Genomic DNA, 20,371 nt, shown 5'->3' with positions numbered 1-20,371 from the left:
AGATACTGGATATCATCAAAATTAAAGGAATACTTTATATCCTGTATTTCCATATGACTGTCCTCCAAATGAACCCTAATTCTTTTAAATCAGGGATGAGAAGAAGCCTGTATACAAATTTAATAAATAAATACACACACACACACACACACCCCAAAAGTATTTGGTCACAAAGTATTTTCTCACCCATCCTAAACACACCTCTGTTTGCTGTCTCATTTCCTGACTGCCTGCTTTCAATGGTGCTTGAACTCTGAGAGGTTCTAGCTAGGAACCCATCTCACTTCATAACAGCAACCAGTGTTTGATGACATCCTGCCTCTGGTGCCAGAAATAATGTAGCTATCAGAACTCTAAGCAACAGATAAACTTTTCAATTTTACCTTAAAACCTAACATTGTAAACATGTTAACATACTTAGATGTCCATAGACAATTTTCCCCACAAAGAAGGGTTTGTTGAAAACAAGAGTCTTTAGGAGGCATCTAAAATGCATTAATTTTGATATCTTTCAAATATGGGGGCAGAACATTTTAAAGTTAAGGGCCACCCCAAAGAAAACCTCTGTCAGTTACTGCTGGATGGTGGTCTACAATGTAGGTCTGCCACGCAGGGGTGGCCACTAGAAACAACGTTCCTTTTGGTGGTAGCACCCTAGCTGTGAAATGCTGTGCCTGTTCTGAAGAGGTACATGTGGCATTTTTTAAGGCATTTTGGTATCATGTAAAATCTTTTATTCTCTGAGGCTTTAAAATAGCACTACTCTTAGCCACTATATATTTTGTATATTTGTTTGGGGTTTACTTTTATTTTCTCTGCTAGGAATGTCTACTGTTCGAAATATTGCATGGTATTGATTGGACGGCCTTAAGCCCTATATTGTTTAACTATGATTAATTGAATGAACCAAAATCAATTGGGTATCTACAGCTTGCTAAGTTGTAAACCATGGTTTACAAACTAGAAAAGTGGATTCACACATATGAAGCTAACAACAAATAATCCACTTCATTGTTTATTGCAACCAATGTACTTTTTTTGGTCTTTTATTATTTTCCACTGTAAACCATCTGCAGAATAGTATTGCTGAATGACATTTATTCAGTCACGTATTACGTATGAATAATAAAAGTTTTGTTAAGCCTAATTCACGGAGATTGGTACTGCAGAAGTAAAACTGTTCTCTGGACTGTGTAGCTTTAACAGGATATTGAAATTTTCAAATTGGAAAAGAAAAGCTCTCCATAAAGGTAAACAAGCTGTTAAGAGAGATGAGTTTTAGTTTAACCATTTCCATAATATGATAGGTTCAACCCTACATTTATCCTGTCTACAGCTTGAACTCATATGATTCAAGAATAGATTTTTGTTCTATTGTTGTTTCTTAAAAAAAAAAAAAAAACTCTCTTTGGGTGAAGTAGTCTTTAGTGTTATTGCTGAAATACACAAAACAGCCTATTTAGTTGATGCTTCTTCACCTATAAAATGGGTTTAATAACATTTAATTATACCCCACTCTGAGCTGTCACAATATTTAATTAGGTAATGTTTGTGGAGTAGTCTGATAATAAGATACACCATATAAATGTTAAGTATTATGATTGCAAAAGGTCACTGGAGAGAAGAATACACATGTCCTATTAAATAGACATAAATGAACCATATCCAAATTGAAGATACAACAGTTTCTGCACTTTCAGAACTAGGATTTGGCACAGATGTTTTGGGTATTGCAAATATATCCATAAATTCTCCCTGTCCTCATTCTTCTGTAGGTGAAAGAATGTAACTTTAAGACCTTTTCTGATGGATGAGTGTATCTTTACAAAGAAAAATAATCCATTCAGTAGTGTTACAGAATAAATATCATAGTGTGTCTTTCTAATACATTTTTGGGCATCTTCATTTTCCATTTCCTCTGCTTGGTATCCTAATCAGACACTTACATCCACAAAGATAGGCTAAATCAATCTGGGATGCAAGATCTGAGCCGCTATCAATCTGAGATGCCGCTTCAAGTTAATAATTTATATATTTGTTAGATTTCTATCCTGCCTTTTGTTCAAGAGTTCAATACACTGTACACATGGTTCCCTCTTCCTGAGTTTCCCCGCAAAACAACCCTATGAGATAGGTTCCCCATAAGAGAAACTGTGAGAGACACTGACTGGTCCAAAATTACCAACTGAACTTCCATAGCTGGGGGTGGACTAGAACTTGGATCTCCTTGCTTCTAGTCCAATGCCTTAGCCACCATACCACAATAGCTCTCTTATTCATCCAGACCCAGTTTGTGTTTTATTCACCTAGGCCGAATTTGTTTGGGCTCTTAACTTTTCATTAATTATCCTTTTTCAGTCAGGTCTATATTTTATTTTATTTATTAATCTTATATCCCACTAAGCTAGCTAAGAAAAATGATATAATAGAGTGATTTCCATTTCTATAGAATGAAAAGTCATATAATGGAATGATTTTAAAATGTCAGTAATAATTAGTTTAAAAATAGTTTATATTACATAAGGACTATTAAATTATGGCCCACTGTTCACAGAGGGTCTCCAGCATTCATCCAACCACCTTTCTGGGACTATTCATTTCCTTTGGAAAAATTATGCAGAAAATAGTTGTCTTATATTTTGAAGAACTAAGGATTTTAAGAACTAAAGATATAGTGGCTTGGAATGAACTTGGTTGATGCTCAAATGCTGCCTGAAAGTGCTACTGTGTGATGAAGAACAGAAGTTGGAATTACTTCAAAATGCCATTCTGATCATTAAAAGATGGACTTGATAGAGAAGGATGTCATTTCTAGCTAGAAGGCACTGCGCAAGATTCTTTCCTGTCCAGTGGAGAAAACCTCTTCTTTCAGTCGTATACAGAGTATGATTCTCTTGGTGAACTTCTGGGAATAAGCATACCTGGCTTCTCTCTTTTCCTGCTTACTCTGGAATGGCCTGTATTCCCCATAGGCTGCTTTTGAATGGCATATAACTCAACCCTGGAGAGTTACTTTGCTTAAGGAGCTCCCATATTTTGTATGCATAGACCAAATCCAATGGGTCCTGTCCTCAGGGTCCTGAGCTACCATGGTAGGCCTCAATAGAGTAGTCCACATTATTATTCTCCTCCCCCTGCCCCTGGTTCCATCCCATCGAGTGTTGCACAGTTCTCCTACCATTTTAATGATGGAAAGAAGGGAAATCTCATTACTATGTTCTCCTCATGACCTGGAGAACTTGAGTGCTGCCTTCTTAGCCCAAAAGAAGCCAGGACAATCCTAGAAATCAGAGGATTTCTGCTGCTGGTGTGACCTAGTGCCACACTTGGATCCACTTGGTGCATAGTCAGATGGGAGAGAGGGAAGAAGCTGAGTTGGTGCAACCGGCGCCTAATCCTTTGGAAGTTTGCTGCATGTGGAAATGTTTGCAACCAGTACTACTTGCCTGTGAGGCTTCTTTGCCTTCCAAGGACTGGACACACCACAGCATAGCAAATCTGTACACAATGCTTTATTGCACCACACATCTTCCCCAACAACAGGCTATTGCTCTGGGTCAACTCCACCCATCTAGGACTTACAGGTTGCTGTTGCCACCTAAATATGTCTTTAATACTCAGTCCTTTATATTCAAACAAAAGCCTCAAAGCCTATAAAGTAGCATAAAACCTTTACCTTTTCCCAAAAGTTCTTGGAGTAGTTGGGATGAGGTCCTGTCTCAATGTGGTTGTTCCTTTTCTAGTTGCCACCAAGTTCCCGGCAAAGCTTCAGGCAGGACTCCCACCAAGATATGCTGCTCACCATAGCTTGTGGTCCTGGCACTTGAATGATATCCTCTTGCCTGCTTGTAATAGCTGCCAATCTTCAGAGGTTGCCTCCATTTCCCCACCTGTATGCCTTTGCTTATCACCTTTCCTCCTACACACACATCTTTTCCCACTTGCTTTTCTAAGCTAAGAGCCTGGATGGGGTGAGGCTGCCTCTGGATGTCAGCACATCCTTGAAAGCGCCAAGGTGTGGCTCAATTATCACAGGCAGCTGGACACATCAGCTTGGATGCTCGTGAGTAAAGTTTGAATCAGGGAAATGAGGGAAATGGGGTGAGAAGTGTTTCTGCCTGGCTGCAGCTACTTTTCCCAAGCAGAGACAGCAACCCTAACTTCACTCCCTCACATTGTCACCTTCTCTTTGCCCCACTGCTTCTGGAAGCTCTCTGGTTCATGGATTGGCTAGGTCTTCAAAGCTTGGTGATTCCTCTGGCTCCAGGGTTCTCAGGCTTTGATCTTGGCTGCCACATGGTCTCTTAGCTGCAGGTTACCTTTGGTGTGCCGCTCAGCCAAGCTTGTGATTGCTTGTGATTTCCCTCTGTCTTGGCATGAGAATATTTGCAACTCTCATTGCCTCTTACTCTTATTTTCCATCCTATTTTATTTCAACTTTTTTGGTTCTGATCCCTCAGAAAAAGAAAAATGCCACTGCTTCTCCCCTGAAAACAAAGACAAAGTTAAAAACTGAAGGAAGAAGTAGGACCGGAAAAGTCTTAAGCCCTGCTTTGTAGCTAGAAGAGATGGTGTTAATCTATCTTTGATGATGGAGAAGCATTGTTCCCTGTGGTATCATACCCAATTTTTTTTAAAAAATGACAAAATGGTAAGTAGGACCCAAGCCACTACTTGGAACACCAATTTTGTTTTTCTGACTTCCATTTTTGAGTTACTTTTATTTTGTCTCAGCAGGCTTCTTTTTTAAAATCCAGAAAAACACCCTTTCTTCACACTATGCACATATTGATTTAATGATCCCACTAATCCATTATGTGTGCACAATGTAAGATTAATTTCCCATCCCTCTCGCTTGCCTTGCAGATCTGAAGCTCTCCCAACCATGTTTTTTCTTGGACTCCTGTTGCTTCTTGTTTTGCACAGCGAAGCCTTCAGCACCAGTTTTCCTGATGAAAGCATTGCAGAATTTTCAGTGAATGTTTACAATCAACTGAGAGCTACAGGAGAAGATGAAAATATTATTTTCTCCCCACTGGGAATAGCAGTAGCGATGGGGATGGTGGAGGTTGGTGCTCATGGTTCCACCCTGAAAGAAATTCAGCACTCCATGGGCTACGAAGGTTTGAAAAATGGTAACATGCTTTAATAATATTTTTCAACTCAGCTAAAAAGCAAGCCTGTGTTCTTAATGTTTATGATGCTTCCGTATAATTAAATCTCCTTAAACTCCATGTACTGTATCTGTCTGTCTGCCAGTCAAATCTTTAATGGGCAACTGCTCTGTTTTCTTCATATTTATTAAGAGGATTCTGAACAGGACTGATGATCTGTTGCTTTAAGTGAATCTTAATATTGCTAGAAATGTGATCTTCTGAATAGGAAGGTGAGACCCTAATATTAAAAGGGAAAATAACATTTCATTTAATGTATGTTCTGTGAAACTCTGTTGTTTGAATACGTTGCATCTGTTGGCACAAGCTGTTAACTTGGACACAGAACACCTCCTCCCCAGCAGATTGCAGACATCCTCACTCCACATCCATAAGCTGACCCTTGCTCACCTACATAGAAAGTCAGGCGCAATTTCTCCTTCTCCCTTGAAAACAGAGAAAAATGTTGGTCACATGATGTCCGGAGGCAGGACCAGAGAAGAGAGTGCAGGGAGAAAAACTGGGGTTCTGGATCTAGAAAAGGAAAAGAACTGACATAATTCTCTTGAGCATCTGATTGAAGGTTGGACTATATAAAGAACTGGAAAATTCCAGGGAATCAAGCTGAGGACTTTTGTTTCTGGAGTGTCTCTAAGCAAAAGCAAACAAATTTAGCAAGACAACTACATTAGAATTTTGATCATTTGTCCTACAGTCATATTCAGAAAATAGCATTCAGGAAAAAAAAAATAAGGAATGACAGTGTCATATGAAATTGTAAGCATTATTTTACGCACACGCACACTTTTACCCTTTAACCATCAGAAAAGGCAGCTCAGGTATGTCTCTGTTACATGCCAGGAATGGGGAGGAGACCAGTTCAGGAGTCAGAGTATAAAGATCCAGAGGGTTTTCATCGAGTGTAAACATCATTAGTATAACTTTTCAAGAAACCTTTAAAGGGGCTCAGTAGAAATCTTTAGAATAATAGAGCGAATTTTAAACAGCTGGAAGATCTGTGTAAATATTTATCACAAGTGGTTGGAAAGTTCCCATTAAAAGCTGGAAACATAAGGGCAGATAAAGTATGTTTATAAAAACTGTCGATTGTCGGATGAAGCATGCTGCTTCTATTAGCTAGTCAGTTCCTAGCCTTGTAGAGCAATATTTTGCCTGTATATTTTTGTAAAGGAGGAGGAAGAGAGAAGAAGGAAAAATATAGAAACAGGGATCACAGTGAGAAAATGTGGTAGCTGCCTTGTAATAATGTAAGAATACGCTAAATGTTAACTATATTTTTCCAGTAGATACCAATTTTATTATGTTTTGAAATTATTGCTTTATTTAAATAGATTAGAGAGTAGTGATGCGGAGGGGGGGACTGATTGTGAAAATTTTTAAAAAGCAATAAAAATAAAAGGTTTCAAAGGTTTTCTTTTTCCTCCTTAAGTCCCACCACCAGTCAAAATTAAGGCTCCACAGTGACTCTGGGCAGCTGACAATTAAAAAATTAAAAAGAAAAAAACATACATACACATATATATGATTCGCTCTAGCTTATATGGAGGTTTTTTTTTAAAAAGGACAAGGTAACTGGCCTTTCAGTAACTTGTAAGCGAGATGGTAATCTCAACAGCAGTTGAGTTGTTAAATCTCAACAGCAGTTATGTCCTACTATATATCAGGCCTCTGGGGATGGCCAATGGGTAAAGCTCATCCCTTCCTATTTAATAAAGGATAGTATACACCAATTGAAAAGGATACTGTCCTGAGTCATTGAACTGGCCAGTATGAGAACATGATGGTGGTCTAGATAAAGCTTTGGACCCAGTGCATGAGTAATTGCACATTACATTCAGTGGGTTGCAGTGAGAATTTTAGTTGTATTTAGGATAGACTAAGCAAAACTTCTCTAAGCATAACCTGAAGCCAGTTTGTGTGCAGAACATCACTTTATAGAGACACATGCTACAGAGATAACTCACTCCTGTCCTGTGAGGAAAAGCAAGTACATCTGTCCTTTTATTTATACTCAGGTAGATGCTCTTCTTTCCTTAATGTACCTAACTTTGAATGTCCATCTCTTAAGAGCTGCAGGAATTAACTTGAAAGTCAAGAAGTATTTCTTTCATCTTTCCTGACAAGCAAGTAATTTGATGGCCGGGGGGATATGGGGTCACTCTTTTGCTCAATTTTGGGAAGTCAGAATCCAATTTGATCCCCCAAATCTTGATGTATGTACATTGAACATTGATTAAAGCTACACCATCGGGAGTGGGTCATATGCAACCCATGGAACTCCTTTATGCATCTCTGAAATGTGCAGTTTTTGGACATTTTAAGATAGGAAACAGATGAAAATGGTTTCATATTACAGTTATGTGATGTGGCCCCAATCACTTCTTGGCTATCAGCATCCCAAGGAAGTTACATGCTATCCTTGTTATGTGCTGACCCCTACCATAGTGTATTCCAAACTATATCCAGGATTGGACAAAGAAAGGAGTTGAGAGCACTGATTCTAGGAAAAAAACAAAACCTAAAATTGTCCTCCAAGGAAACTAAACACAAGCCAGCCTAAAGGTTTCCATGAATGCTTGCCTGCTGAAAATTACATGAATCTCAGTAGTGGTTTCCATCACCTGGTATTTGTATTGGAGGAAAGGGTGAATGAAGGACAAATTAAAAGAACTTTGGCAATGAGAAGGTGACACGGAACAGTAGATGTCACTATCATGTCTGCTTGAAAGCCAAAGATATGAACAACCAGGATGTTGGATCATGAGCTGTAACCTGGAGTGCCATTTCCAGATTAGGCAGGCTCCAGAATGTACCCAGTGTGGATGTAACTAAGCCTTAGAAAGTACAAGCTCACTTATTGGAGGAGAACTTGAGTCTTTGGTCTAGGGGAGTTTTAAGCATGGTATATTTATAGCAAGGGAATACATGTTTAGTTCTTTATACACTGTTGGATGGAAATCCTATCTCGGTTCACAACTGAGTGGTAGAAGCTGCATTCAAGGACATCAAAAGTTCCTGTTTGAAAGGAGGGAGGGAGAAAGGTCATGCTGCACTTAATGACCATTTCCTGGCAATACGACCAAAGAAGTCCATACTGAGGTAGAGTTTTGTATGCCCAGGAAAACCCTTTGGAGCTTCTGTGTCTCTTGTTACTTCTCATTTTTCTCAAAGAAGGGTTAAATTATGAAGTATTTCATAGTAACCTTCTTAACTGAAACATAAATGATCATTTATCCTTTTTCCCCAGGAAGACAGTGAGATATGTTAATCTCTCAATATATTTGCCAGTTCTCTCAAACCCATTTTAATCTTTCTCTAATTTCAGGTGAAGAATTTGCCTTCCTAAAAGACCTTTCTGACATGGCTACCACCGAGGACAGCCAGTATGTGATGAAGCTTGCCAATTCTCTTTATGTGCAAAGTGGATATCACATTAGCAATAAATTTTTGCAGCTGCTGAAAAAATATTTCAAAGCTGAAGTTGAAGTTGTGGATTTCAGTCAAAATGTAGCTGTTGCCAGCTACATCAACAAATGGGTGGAGAATCATACTAACAGTATGTTCCTAATTATTTTTCAATTCTTGATCTCAGTGGTTGTCATTGTTTGCTGCACATACCCAGAGGCACACAGTTAAATTCCAATTTTCAAAGATCCTTTTTATTTTATATGCTTTAATTTCATTTTGCTTTCTTTCCATATGATCAATCCATATAGTCAATGTTGAGGAACTTAAAATTGTTCATGGTAGAAATGTTCTACTGCAGTCAAACTTGTTTCACTTCATTAGAATTTATTCTGTTACACGCACACACACACACACACACACACACAGGATTACTCCAATAATAAAACATTTCAGTTTTGTAAGTTCAGGGTTTGGGACTCATTATGAAAGAATGCTGGAAGCCATTGGAAGATGAGCATAATCTCCAGGGCACCGACGGGTTCTCTTCCTGTAATGAAAGGAAGCAGCACCATGCTTGAAAAGGAAATCTGCCCATACACGCAATATGGATCCTGTGAAATCTGATCTAGTTATTTAATTCATTGCTGTCAATACAGAATTCCAAACTCAGAATTATTATACCAAAAAGCAAGGAAACCATTGCCCCTTGGAAACACCCGATCATAGACAATGCATTCTGATTGGAGTGATTTATTTCAGAATGTGTGCACCGCAGCTGCTACGCTTCGCTAACAAGCCTCTCAAGGCTTGAACAGATGCAAGATGTCTCTTCTCTTCCTTGAACAAATGTTGGCAGGTCAAATGCTAAGATGCATGCTCTGTTTATTACTAATTTACTAACCTTAAAGCAGTGTTGTCCAAACTTGGCCACTTTAAGATGAGTGGACTGGCTGGGGAATTCTGGGAGTTGAAGTCCACTCATCTTAAAGTGGCCAAGTTTGGACAACACTGCCTTAAAGCCTAGGAAATGTTGCCAAGGTGCAGATAAAGCTTCAAAACAATAATTATTGAAAGATTTTTCAGTGGAACAATACCATTAAGATGAGATGGCAAGAGGTCTATGGAGGGACACATGGTTTACGTGCACAAGGTTTCACATTCAGTTCCCAGCATTACAAAAGCTGCTTCTTGCACCCTCGGAAAATTACTACCTCTCTGTGTTAGATGGGCAGTGGTATGACTCCACACGTCCACTATCTATATTCCTTGGAATGTGTTTTATTGCCTATCATTATATCCCATTATATGCTAGCAGAAAAAGTACACATGGTGGGTTGTAGAAGCCACACAACTAGTGCAAACAGCACTTAACCTAGTAAATGAATTGTAGAATAGCTTGCATAAGCAGAATCAGACATCAGCTTTGACATTAACAATCCAATTCAATTTCTGCAAGTTGAAGAAGCTTTGCACTATCAAAATAAGTCCATTGGATATAGCTCAGTGGCCTGTACAGAGACAGAAGCATTGGTATTGCATAGAAAATAGAGAAATGGACTGGTGTTTAAGATACAGGCATTTCCATCCTTTCTCCCCCCCACCCCCCACTTTAAATTCTGCATTTTGGGTACGCATCTGAAATAATTTAGTAAAGTATAGATAACCTGTAAGTCATAGAGCACTATTGTAAAGAGTCCGAGGGTTGTTGTTTTTTAATTATTATTTCCAATAACTTCATTTGATTAATGCTGGATTCCAAAGCATCATTCATATGAAGATGAGCTCTTGTATTTAATGGATGCAAAATGTTGTCCAGGGTGGATTTTTTCCTAAATGTTGTCATTTCATCCTTGGATGGTAAGGCCTTTGTTTTTATTTATTTATTTATTTTGCCACAATTGTTCTAAAAAAACCAATCTGTAGTAAAGCTTGGGAGCCCATAACTCCCATTCAGACTGTGAGTGAGATCATCTGTATTTATGCATACTTACTTAGAAACCTATTCCCTGAGTCAATGCAGATGAGTTCCAAGCATAGTGTTTACATTTCACCTTGATCACTGCCATTGCTTCTCAGTCTAGGTCAGTGTTTCTCAACCTTAGCAACTTTAAGATGAGTGGACTTCAATTCCCAGAATTCCCCAGCCAGCAGGAATCCACTCATCTTAAAGTTGTCAAGGTTGAGAAACACTGGTCTAGGTACTTCCACCAGCAGTATTAAAGTTTGCTAAGGTTACGGGATGTGAGGTGATTTAGAACACTTTTCAAATAAGGTTTATGATAGTGATTTTATCCTGAGATACAAAGCAATTCCTAGCGAACTGGCAGAAAACTATATCTTATTTGCTTTGTTTTGCCATATATATAACATGAAATACAGGGAGAAAAGAAAAACAGCAACAGCAGCCAAGCTCTCTTCTAGACTAGAATAGAGACAGTCTCTATATTGTAACTTCTGGCCATGTACTCAATATGCTCATTCTCCTAATGAACTTTCTCCCTGTCTACTCCATTTTGTAATAAACTACTCCTATGAGGTTTTTCGGTGCACATGCAGTTACTTATCCTGCACAGTTGTACCTTCACAATATAGGAGATTTCTCTTAGTGGTGGAGTGGATTTGAAATTTTTGAATCCCCTACCCCATCTTCTCCTTTGATGTAAAGCAGGACAGGGGGGTTATGAGCAGAAAATCCAGAAGGCTATTTTTTTAGAATAGTAGAAATAGTCTAAGTTTCACTGCTCAGGTAGAGGAGGGCTGGCAGATCTGGTCTGCAAAAATCCTGGCAACTGCTAGATGGCAGAAAAGAGATACCCAAAAAAACAATATCTTTGCTAACCCTACCTATGGAGTTGCACAGCTGTAAATAACCACACCATTTTTAAATCTGTGCTCCAGTACAACTACATACACGCTCATGAGAATTGGAAGAACTGGAAAGTTACATAGTCTCCCTACTCCACTTTTTCTGTGGTTGTGAAGAGCTGGAGCTGGCATGTGGCTAGAGACCCTAGAGACACAAAACACATCACTTTCAAAGGTCACCTATTTCTCTTTCAATTATAGAACTGCCTGTTGTTATACTACACTGCATTTGTTAATCTGTCCCCACAGAACAGCAACTTCACTTGAGAAAAAACACAACAGTGTCTTGGGAGCAAAAGGGACTTAGAGATCCAGCCCTGCTGTCACAGCTTGATGGAGTCAAGTGCAAAAAGTGATGGCCAGACAAGCTAATGATCAGGTTCTGGACTGACAAGGCTCCAAAGGCAGATCTCAAAGGCTCTTGACAGCTTCCTTTGCTGAATTACTAAACAAACCTTTTCTCATAGAAGCAATGCTCAGAATGGGGAGCTAAGCCACCGCCATTCTTTTGTAAGGCTAGCAGGAACTTTTCAAATTCTCTTGTGTCACCTGATTCCTTCTGGGTTCTCTGTTGGTCATTGGGAAGGGAATACAGGAAGGTTACAAAGTCCATCACACCTTCCACCTATCAGTTGTCCTAGCAGTGGCAAGTTAATCCACTTTGTACCCACTGACACTTTGCATCTCCAGAGCTGCAATTAGATTTAGTTGATTAAGTTAGTAAAACTTTATAGTACTGTTTTCATGTCAATGTTTTGGGGTAGAAAGCCAGTGTGGTGTAGTGATTAGCGTATTCAATCAAGGAGACAGAAGTTCAAATCTATACTTTCAGAGGAAGGAAAGGGAAGGGAGGAAGGAAGGAAGGAAGGGAGGAAGAAAGGAAAGATAATGGCCAGTCAGTAACTCTCAATCCAACCAATTTCACAAAGATATGGCTGAATTTGAGCTCTGGAGGAAAAGTGTGATATAAATTTAGAATGAATTAATCATGCTTAAATAGTGTAGGTTGCCTGTGTTCAAAACTTGGGGACTTCCCTGCCGAAATAGTAGTTTAAAGTGGGCATGAACTATTTGATCTGGAAATTACTTTAATTATTTGCTTGCTTGTTTGTTTTCATTTAGTAAGCTGGCTAACTTTTGATTTTAAATGCTCCTTTAGACCTGCTGATTGATGTGCTTCCTATCCCCTTTCATCTGACAGATATGATCAAGGATTTTGTATCAGCAAGGGATTTCAGTGCTCTCACTCATTTGGCTATTGTCAATGCAATCTACTTCAAGGGAAATTGGAAGTCTCAGTTCAGACCAGAGAACACAAGAACCTTTTCCTTCACTAAGGATGATGAAAGTGAAGTACAAATTCCCATGATGTATCAGCAAGGAGAATTTTACTATGGTAAGGAACAGAAAATGTCCATTTTCTTTCTAGCCCTCTGCTGCAAACTAGATATTTCTTTATTAATTCTAGACACATCCTTTGCCTCTTCGGTCCTAGTGCCAAGTCACAGTATCTGTTACACAATGCTCCTTGGAATGAATGGGGAAAAGTATCCATTATGTTGCCCCAAAGAAGCTTCCAGGGGAGTCTTTCAGTAATTGCTGGCTCTGATATCCTTTTTATTGATGGAGCATAGTAATTCAAAAACCCGATTCTCACCTTTCCTACAAAGCAAAAGGTTTTAATTCTTTTAATTTTTAATTAATTTAATTAATTAAGATTAATTTTTAATCTTAATTCCTCACTTGTAATATGATGGTATATGAGTACTGAGTTTTACCTTGCAAGATTATTGCAGTTACATCAAATTGTTCATGTGCAGGGCTTTGAAGCCTCAAAACACTATGCAAAAAATGTTGCTTACTGCAAGTAGACTCTGTGACATTCAACTTGCATGGAGCTGAAATCCTTGTTGGTGAAGAAGAGTTCCCTCCTTCTTGCCTGCTCTTCCATCAATCATGTTGCATCCTTTGTCCCTCTAAGATCCTAATGCTTTGGGCTATTGCTCCCAGTTGAATGACAGGAGAGAAAAACTGTCTGAAAACCTCGTCGAATATCTCACAGCTGCAAAGTGCATGTTCTCTCTCCTTGTTTCAAGTAGGCTTGATGGGTTGGATGACAGCCCCCACTCCTACTCGTATTTGATGATAGACCATATGGGAGCCATATGGTCTATCATCAAATGTGAGTAGCCCTAACTTAATGGCTGGTTAAGGAGGTCTCTGGCTATCCAGTCACTCCTTTCCAATTCAGCACTGTAGAGAAAGATTATTCACATTATCTTGGATGTTCTGCTTATAATCCAGCAAATGTATAGCAGTAATTCCAAGCAACCTCTCATCATGGATTAGCAAGAGCCAAGTCTGTTTGGTTTTAGAAATGGACTTCCAGTTTTATTACATATTTTAAAGTTCAAATGCTTTGAGGCACAAAAGGAAACATTTTAGCTAGATTTAAACATGAGATGCTTTTCTTCATTGTCTGATGCTATAAACTGGTTGACTTATTATGATTTGAAAAAGCCATTTGAAGGCAACTTGCAAACCAATAATGCTTTAAGCATTATTTTATTAATGCCTGAATTTATAGATTATGGGGATCAACTCACAAAGTTATAAATCTGAGCTTATAGAGAAACAACAATAGGCAAAAATTATAAACCATGATTTCTCTCTTGTGCATTTAGAATTTCATACCATAGTACACATTCATGATTTTTCATTCAGTTTAAATCCAGCTTTTAAACAGTATGTAATAGTAAACTGTCTATTAGTTACATCCCCAAAACATAGACCAAGTAAAAATACGGCAGTGCCCTATTTTGTCTTTTTTCACTAAAAAAAAATGGGGCCATATTCCCCAGCTGGATGAAAAATTCCAACTAACTTTTTTGGGGGGTTCTTTTAGGGGAATTCAGTGATGGATCCAATGAAGCAGGAGGCATCTATCAAGTCCTGGAAATACCCTATGAGGGAGATGAATTCAGCATGATGATAGTTCTCTCCAGGCAGGAAGTGCCACTAGCCACACTGGAGCCTTTGGTGAAAGCCCAGCTGATCGAGGAATGGGCAACCTCTGTGAAGAAACAAAAGGTTGAGGTGTATCTTCCAAGGTGGGAGTCCACTTCTAGCTTCTTATGGTAGAAAGAGGAAAACCAGTTAGTTTGGGCTGGCAGGGAGGGAGAGAAAAGGAGAATGAGATAGAACTGCTTGATCCATTAAGGAGGGGAACAACCTTTTGAAGGTTTGGTAAGAACCACACTGAGTGAAGGGAGCATATAAAGATGGTGCTTTTACTATACATGTCACTGGAGACAAGATTTCCTATGCTTTTCCAGGGTGTTGGAGAAGAGTGTGGGGGTAGCTTTTGTTAAACCTGTTTTAAGACTTATTGTGTAGTTTGGTGTTTTTTCTGCCATAAAAAGGAAAGAACATAGGCTTCTGATGTTCTGCTAGGGTGGTCAACATTATTTTGAGGATTGCAAGAAAGATGTTGTGGCTCTGTTCTACATATCTTGAGATATGTATAAAGATTTAACTCAGTTACTCATGTGTAAAGTGGAAATGTTATTCAGCAGAGAGTAGAGGTGAAGAGAAACGTTTGGGCAATATTTATTTGATGTGATTAAGAAATGTTTATATCCTTCTTTTCTACTAAAGAATAGTTGAGGGAACTAATAAAAATAATGAAAACAAGTGTAAGGCAATGCAACAGTTTGCATGTAATAACTTGCTAGAAGGTAAACACAGTAATGCACTTGACAAAATGGAAGACATTATTTAAAGATTGAAAAAAAAAAAAAGATCAATCAATCTCCTCTGCTGATCTCCCCCTACCTAAGAAGGACAGGGGTCTGTAAGTGCCAGGCAGAAGCTTCCAAGTTCTCTGTCCACATCCTTTGGTTTGATAGGGTGAAAAAACTCCCACTAAGACTTAAAAATAAGAGGCTGAGCATAGTAGTTTATCACAATCTATTTTCAAAAGAGCATGGCCCAGTTTTGGGAAAGCCGAATCATAGGCAGCCCTAAAGCGGTGTAGTAAAGAATTCAAAAAAAAAAAAAACTTCTTGTATCTTGTACACATTTAAACTTCTCTTAGTTTAAATGTGTGTGGCAAGGATGGATCAACTTAAGACTCTCATCCATATTGTAAACAAGGCTGGATAGTCCCTTGAATCTTTAAAGGAATTTTGAGGCCTATGTAAGGAAGAGAAGGAGCTTTGCTTTAGGCTTCTTTGAAAGCAAGCTGTAGATTTGAAGACAGCTTTAAATCCATCTGGAACCTGCCTTCTCTTCTGAAGTCAGGGCGGCACTGATATCTGCTACTCTTGTTTCTCACTGTTTCCTCTGCAGAATATTTACTCTAAGAACGTCAGACCTTTTTGCTTTCCCCCACCAGAAAACAGCTTACATCTCAGTGTTCTCTTTTCTTCTCATTTTCCCTCCATGAATAACATTTTAAGACACCTTTACCTGGTGCCCTCTTGGCAACCTCTGTCCCCATGCTGACGTGGCTGGGAATTCTGAGAGGACCTGGAGGACCTGGCTTTGGGGAGGACAGCTCTAAGGTGTTAGCCTTTTTAACTTATTCTTTATGTTTTTCTTTTCATTTCATCCAGCTTTCTTTAAAGTGGGCATTCTTATATTCACTTCAACTTGTGTTTTGCTAGAGCAGTGTTTCCCACCCTCAGCAACTTTAACTTCAGTTGAAGTCCACACATCTTAAAGCTGCTGAGGGTGGGAAACACTGTGCTACAGTAAAGCTAGAACCATGATGGTTTTTTTAAAGTCATTGAGGGCTTCTAAGACTTGTGAACCTTAATGTTGCAAATGAGAAATGGGCACTATCTTTGGAATATACAAAGTATGCTATTTGGTAAGTTTAATTTTGCTCCATTATGAGCCACTCTAATGAAACTTTGCTTGAAAAAGCATTGTGGTTTTAAGATTATTGAATGCTGACATATTTCATTTAAATTCTAATTAGAATGCCTTCTTGCTTCTAATTTAACGAGTTTTTGAAACAGTGCATATCTTTTGGAAATAAACACCCACATGTAGAATACACCATAGTTACGCAGCGTGTTTGAGTTAATGGTGCTGAAGAGGCAAGGATATTTGTATGAAAATTTATCAGATGATTGTTTCAGTTGGTTGTGAGCTGAAGTTAGGGCTTTGTTCTGTTTTGTGGGCTTTGAACCCTTTAGATTCAAAGGGAGGAATGTGATTTGGAACATGCTTAGGACCAGATATAGCACCTGCTGGAAGCCTCTTAAAGCAGCTGCATCTTTTTCCTGGGCTTACGCAGCTGCCCTTTGCACATGTACCCATGTGTGCTCCAAATCATATTTCTCCCTTCGAATCCAAAATGGTGCATAGTCTTATCTGATCCAATATGACCTGATCTGTTCTTATCACTTGCATTAAAGGAGCATCACAAGGCTTCCAAATTATTTTTTAACTTGCAGTGTTTGGGCAACAGCAAATAAGTTTTGTACTGTTGTATTACAAATAGCCCTATTTTCTTCCACTGAAATTCTTCTGTGGGATTCAAATATATTTGGAAAGCTGACTAATTTATGTTTTCTCCATAGCTATCTCTGCAGTTTGTACAAATTGCACATGCACACACAAAACATTACAGTATGCTCCTTTTATTTAGAATGCTTCATTACATTCTCTCTTTGTTGGCATTTTTCTATTCCCCACCTGAGACAATGTGAACCCACTGAGCATTCTCATTAGGCTCTTTTCAATTAAGAGTTACCCCTAGGTTTATTCTCTAAATATTTTTCTACTTCCACAAGCACTTCCCAGTGCTGTGTTTTGCCCCTGACTGTATTTGCACAGAGTTTGCTACTGTGGCATAAATGATTCTCTTTTGGCATTGTTTCAGTAATCCTTTTAATTCAGAAATATAATCTAGATTTCATCTCTGAACCCCTGAAATCAGATTTGTTTGCTATAGTTAGCACCATGGAAGACAAGGTTCTTTGGGGTAGATTTTACCCATCTTCCATCTGTTTTAGCTCATGTTTCATTCCTCCCTCCTCCCCCCCCCCCCCCCAATGCCAGCCACAGAGATGAAATGTTAAGAAAAGTCCTCCGTTTACAGGTCTTCTTTAGGACTTTATCTCATCTTGGGAGAAGTAAAAGTTAATTACACCCACAGTAAGCAGGAGTATAAATAGATTTGAAAATTAATGTATCAAAGACTAAGACAAGAGTATTTAAGAGGGCAAATGGAATGAACAATTGCAAGTTAAGCATAAATGGTGAAAAAATTAGAACAAGTACAGTAGATGGAATTTGTGTTCCTTGGTAGAATGCTTACTAAATATGGGGAAATGGATGAGAAATTTTAAGACAAGCAAATGCTGATAAAAGCAAATGCAAGAAGTGGAGGATAAAGAATGAATAGATAATGAATGTGGACTGAATACAAAAATGAGTGATCAGTACAAAAAGTATTACACTGAGATAGTATGGTCATATAGAGTCATTGCTGTGAGATTGGCACCTCTATAAATCATTGAAATAAATGAAATAAATGAAATGAAATGAAAAGAAGATTCAGTTGCAAAACAAATATATGAAGGAAGAGCGTACGGGTCACAAAGTAAGTAATGGTTGGGTTGGATGGAGTTAATGAGATCCTGAAAAAGAGATGAGAGGTTTAAAAATGAAATGTGGTGTATGAATCAGTCTATGAACGTGATAGAAGTGAGCATGGTCTGTAAAGATAGAAAGGTATGGACAGGTATAACAAGTATTGGTGTAAACTAGATTTAGTTAGATTTCCTTTTCTCTTACCTCACATCTTTGGTCTCTTTTGACCGCTACTTCTCACTCCTTTTCTCCATTATGCAAATTTATCTGCATAACATTGCTTACCTTAAAAGGAACAGCCTAATTGTTGCCTACAGTAGGGTCGGTAAGTAGATAAAACGGTGTGTTTAAAATGCTGAGAAAATGCAGTGCCTTTATTTGAATTTGCCTGAGGGAAAGATTAGCAACTCTTGTTACTGCTAACAAGGAAACAACTGCACATCTCTTTTGCAGGACCCCAAGACAACAGCAGAGGGTAAAGGGTTCATGGAGAAACTTGGTTACTGTTATTAGCTAGCATGCCTCCCCCCCCCCCTTTTATATTCTTCCGCTAAACTCTGTTTAGAAGACATTTTTGCAAATTAGTTTCATGGTCTGTTTCCTTGCTATGCCAAAATAGATTAAAAATGTTGATTGGTTTGGCTCAGAAATAATGATTCAAGAACAAAACCAAGTATAATTTAACAATTCTGTGCTGTTTTACTGTTTTTCCATTTTGCTATTAAGGCAAGCAAACTGCAGTTTCAGTTGGACACAGATAGTGTAGACAGCAAATTGGAAATGTTGTGATTAACTCAGTTTGGCTTAGCCATTCAGGCCCTTTTACAAATGTAGAAGTTTTAAAAATGCCTGTTTTATAATTGAATGGTATTTTTCAGGGGACTGAAAGTTTTAACTTTTTTTCTACTGTTGTTTCTCAGTGTATTGGGCCTGCAAGCCACAAATGACTTTTCCCTAATTTCCTTCCCTTGGTTCCCCCTGCTTTTTTTTTTTTTTTTTTTATAAGGATAACCTAAAATATTTACAGAGTATTTATTTAGCCCATTGATAACATTCAGCAGATCTGCTTCCAGTCCTCAGAGAAATTCAAGCTTGAAGCCTATAATTAATCTCTGGAATTTAATAAGGGAACAGCCATATTGGAGAACTGCACTCCAAGCGTATTACACTAGGTACCTCTTTTGTCCCTGTTATGAAAGTAACACTGGTGAGAAATGGCGTCAAGTTTATCTGTTCTCGGCTCTGCTTCACTCATTAATATTTATGGGAGGCTTTAACAAAATCTGGTAGGGAAAAAAATGTCTCTGTATAAAAGCCAGTTCCCAGTCTTCTTATCCTGTTAGAGCATCACAGTCTACTCCAGTGTTTCTCAACCTGGGCAACTTTAAGATGTGTGAACTTCAACTGGCTGGGGAATTCTGGGAGTTGAAGTCCACACATATTAAAGTTGCCAAGGTTGAGAAACACTGGTCTGTTCTGACTGGTAGACAAATCCTTGAATGAGGTAAAGCACATATGAAAAAAGCCGCTTTCCAAGAGTGCAGTCACTAGGGCAGTGATGAACCACCGAGCTGTATGAAGGCTCCAAATCCTAATTTGGAGCTGGTGGGACCTCTTCCAGCCAGAATTGCTGCAAATCAGTGGTAGATTTTCTTGCTATTTTGAGGTATATAACCCACAAAACTGGTATAACCCCCCCCCCATAGCTTAATTTGGTAAAAAAAGAAAAAGAAACACCCCCACAACAGGAAATTACAAACAATTCTGGGGCCACCGATGTCTGTGAGATGACTGCAGCCACATTGCCTTTAGCCCTTTCCTTCTCCAAAAAAGTGTTGTGTACCCCACCCCCAGCTACCCAAATGCCCTGGGTCTCAAAACAGGGGTTTTTGAACTTCTTCAGATCACAGAACCAGTTAGTTAAAAAAAAAAAAATCCAGAGCCCCTGATCAAGAGGCAAAGCTCTAGTGATAGAAAATTGGCTTAGTCCCCTCTGAGAGTTATCATGCAAACACATTGTGGTGGACAGCACCAAAAATGTAACTCTAAATTTTATTGCATCACAGTAGTATTGCGGCTACTGATCTGTAAGATCACAACTGTGTAATATGTTCTTTAAAAATCTGACAAAGTTCACTGACACATTCTTGTTTTCATTTTTGTTTCTGTTTTTTTTGTTTTTGTTTTTGTTTTCCTTCAAGTTAAGTGGCAGAATCAACTTTTCAACCAGAAAATTGGAGCTGACAATAAGAAGGATTTCTATTTGGATCAAATAAATCTCCAGTATATTGTCTTTTCCTAGATGCTGTAACTGGCAT

The 20,371-nt window shown here is 38.6% G+C and overlaps 1 protein-coding gene across 1 annotated transcript in view; it reads left to right on the top strand.

Annotated features, from left to right (window-relative positions):
* The window catches only part of SERPINI1 (serpin family I member 1), a 96,604-nt gene that overhangs the window by 52,865 nt on the left and 23,368 nt on the right, over positions 1 to 20,371 (top strand). The window contains exons 2-5 of the mRNA XM_088132200.1: positions 4,867 to 5,135; positions 8,500 to 8,730; positions 12,649 to 12,843; positions 14,353 to 14,557. Of these exons, the coding sequence (XP_087988326.1) occupies positions 4,886 to 5,135; positions 8,500 to 8,730; positions 12,649 to 12,843; positions 14,353 to 14,557 (881 nt within the window). The 5' untranslated portion in view covers positions 4,867 to 4,885. The remainder of the gene's footprint in view (positions 1 to 4,866; positions 5,136 to 8,499; positions 8,731 to 12,648; positions 12,844 to 14,352; positions 14,558 to 20,371) is intronic.

The sequence above is a fragment of the Python bivittatus genome, unplaced genomic scaffold, assembly GCF_059951505.1.
Source record: "Python bivittatus isolate LINGU-HERP-01145 unplaced genomic scaffold, Pbiv_v1 ctg000980_np1212, whole genome shotgun sequence".
NCBI classification, from domain to species: domain Eukaryota; kingdom Metazoa; phylum Chordata; class Lepidosauria; order Squamata; family Pythonidae; genus Python; species Python bivittatus.
Note: the sequence above shows the minus strand (reverse complement) of the source record. Positions and strands in the feature narration are given on the sequence as shown.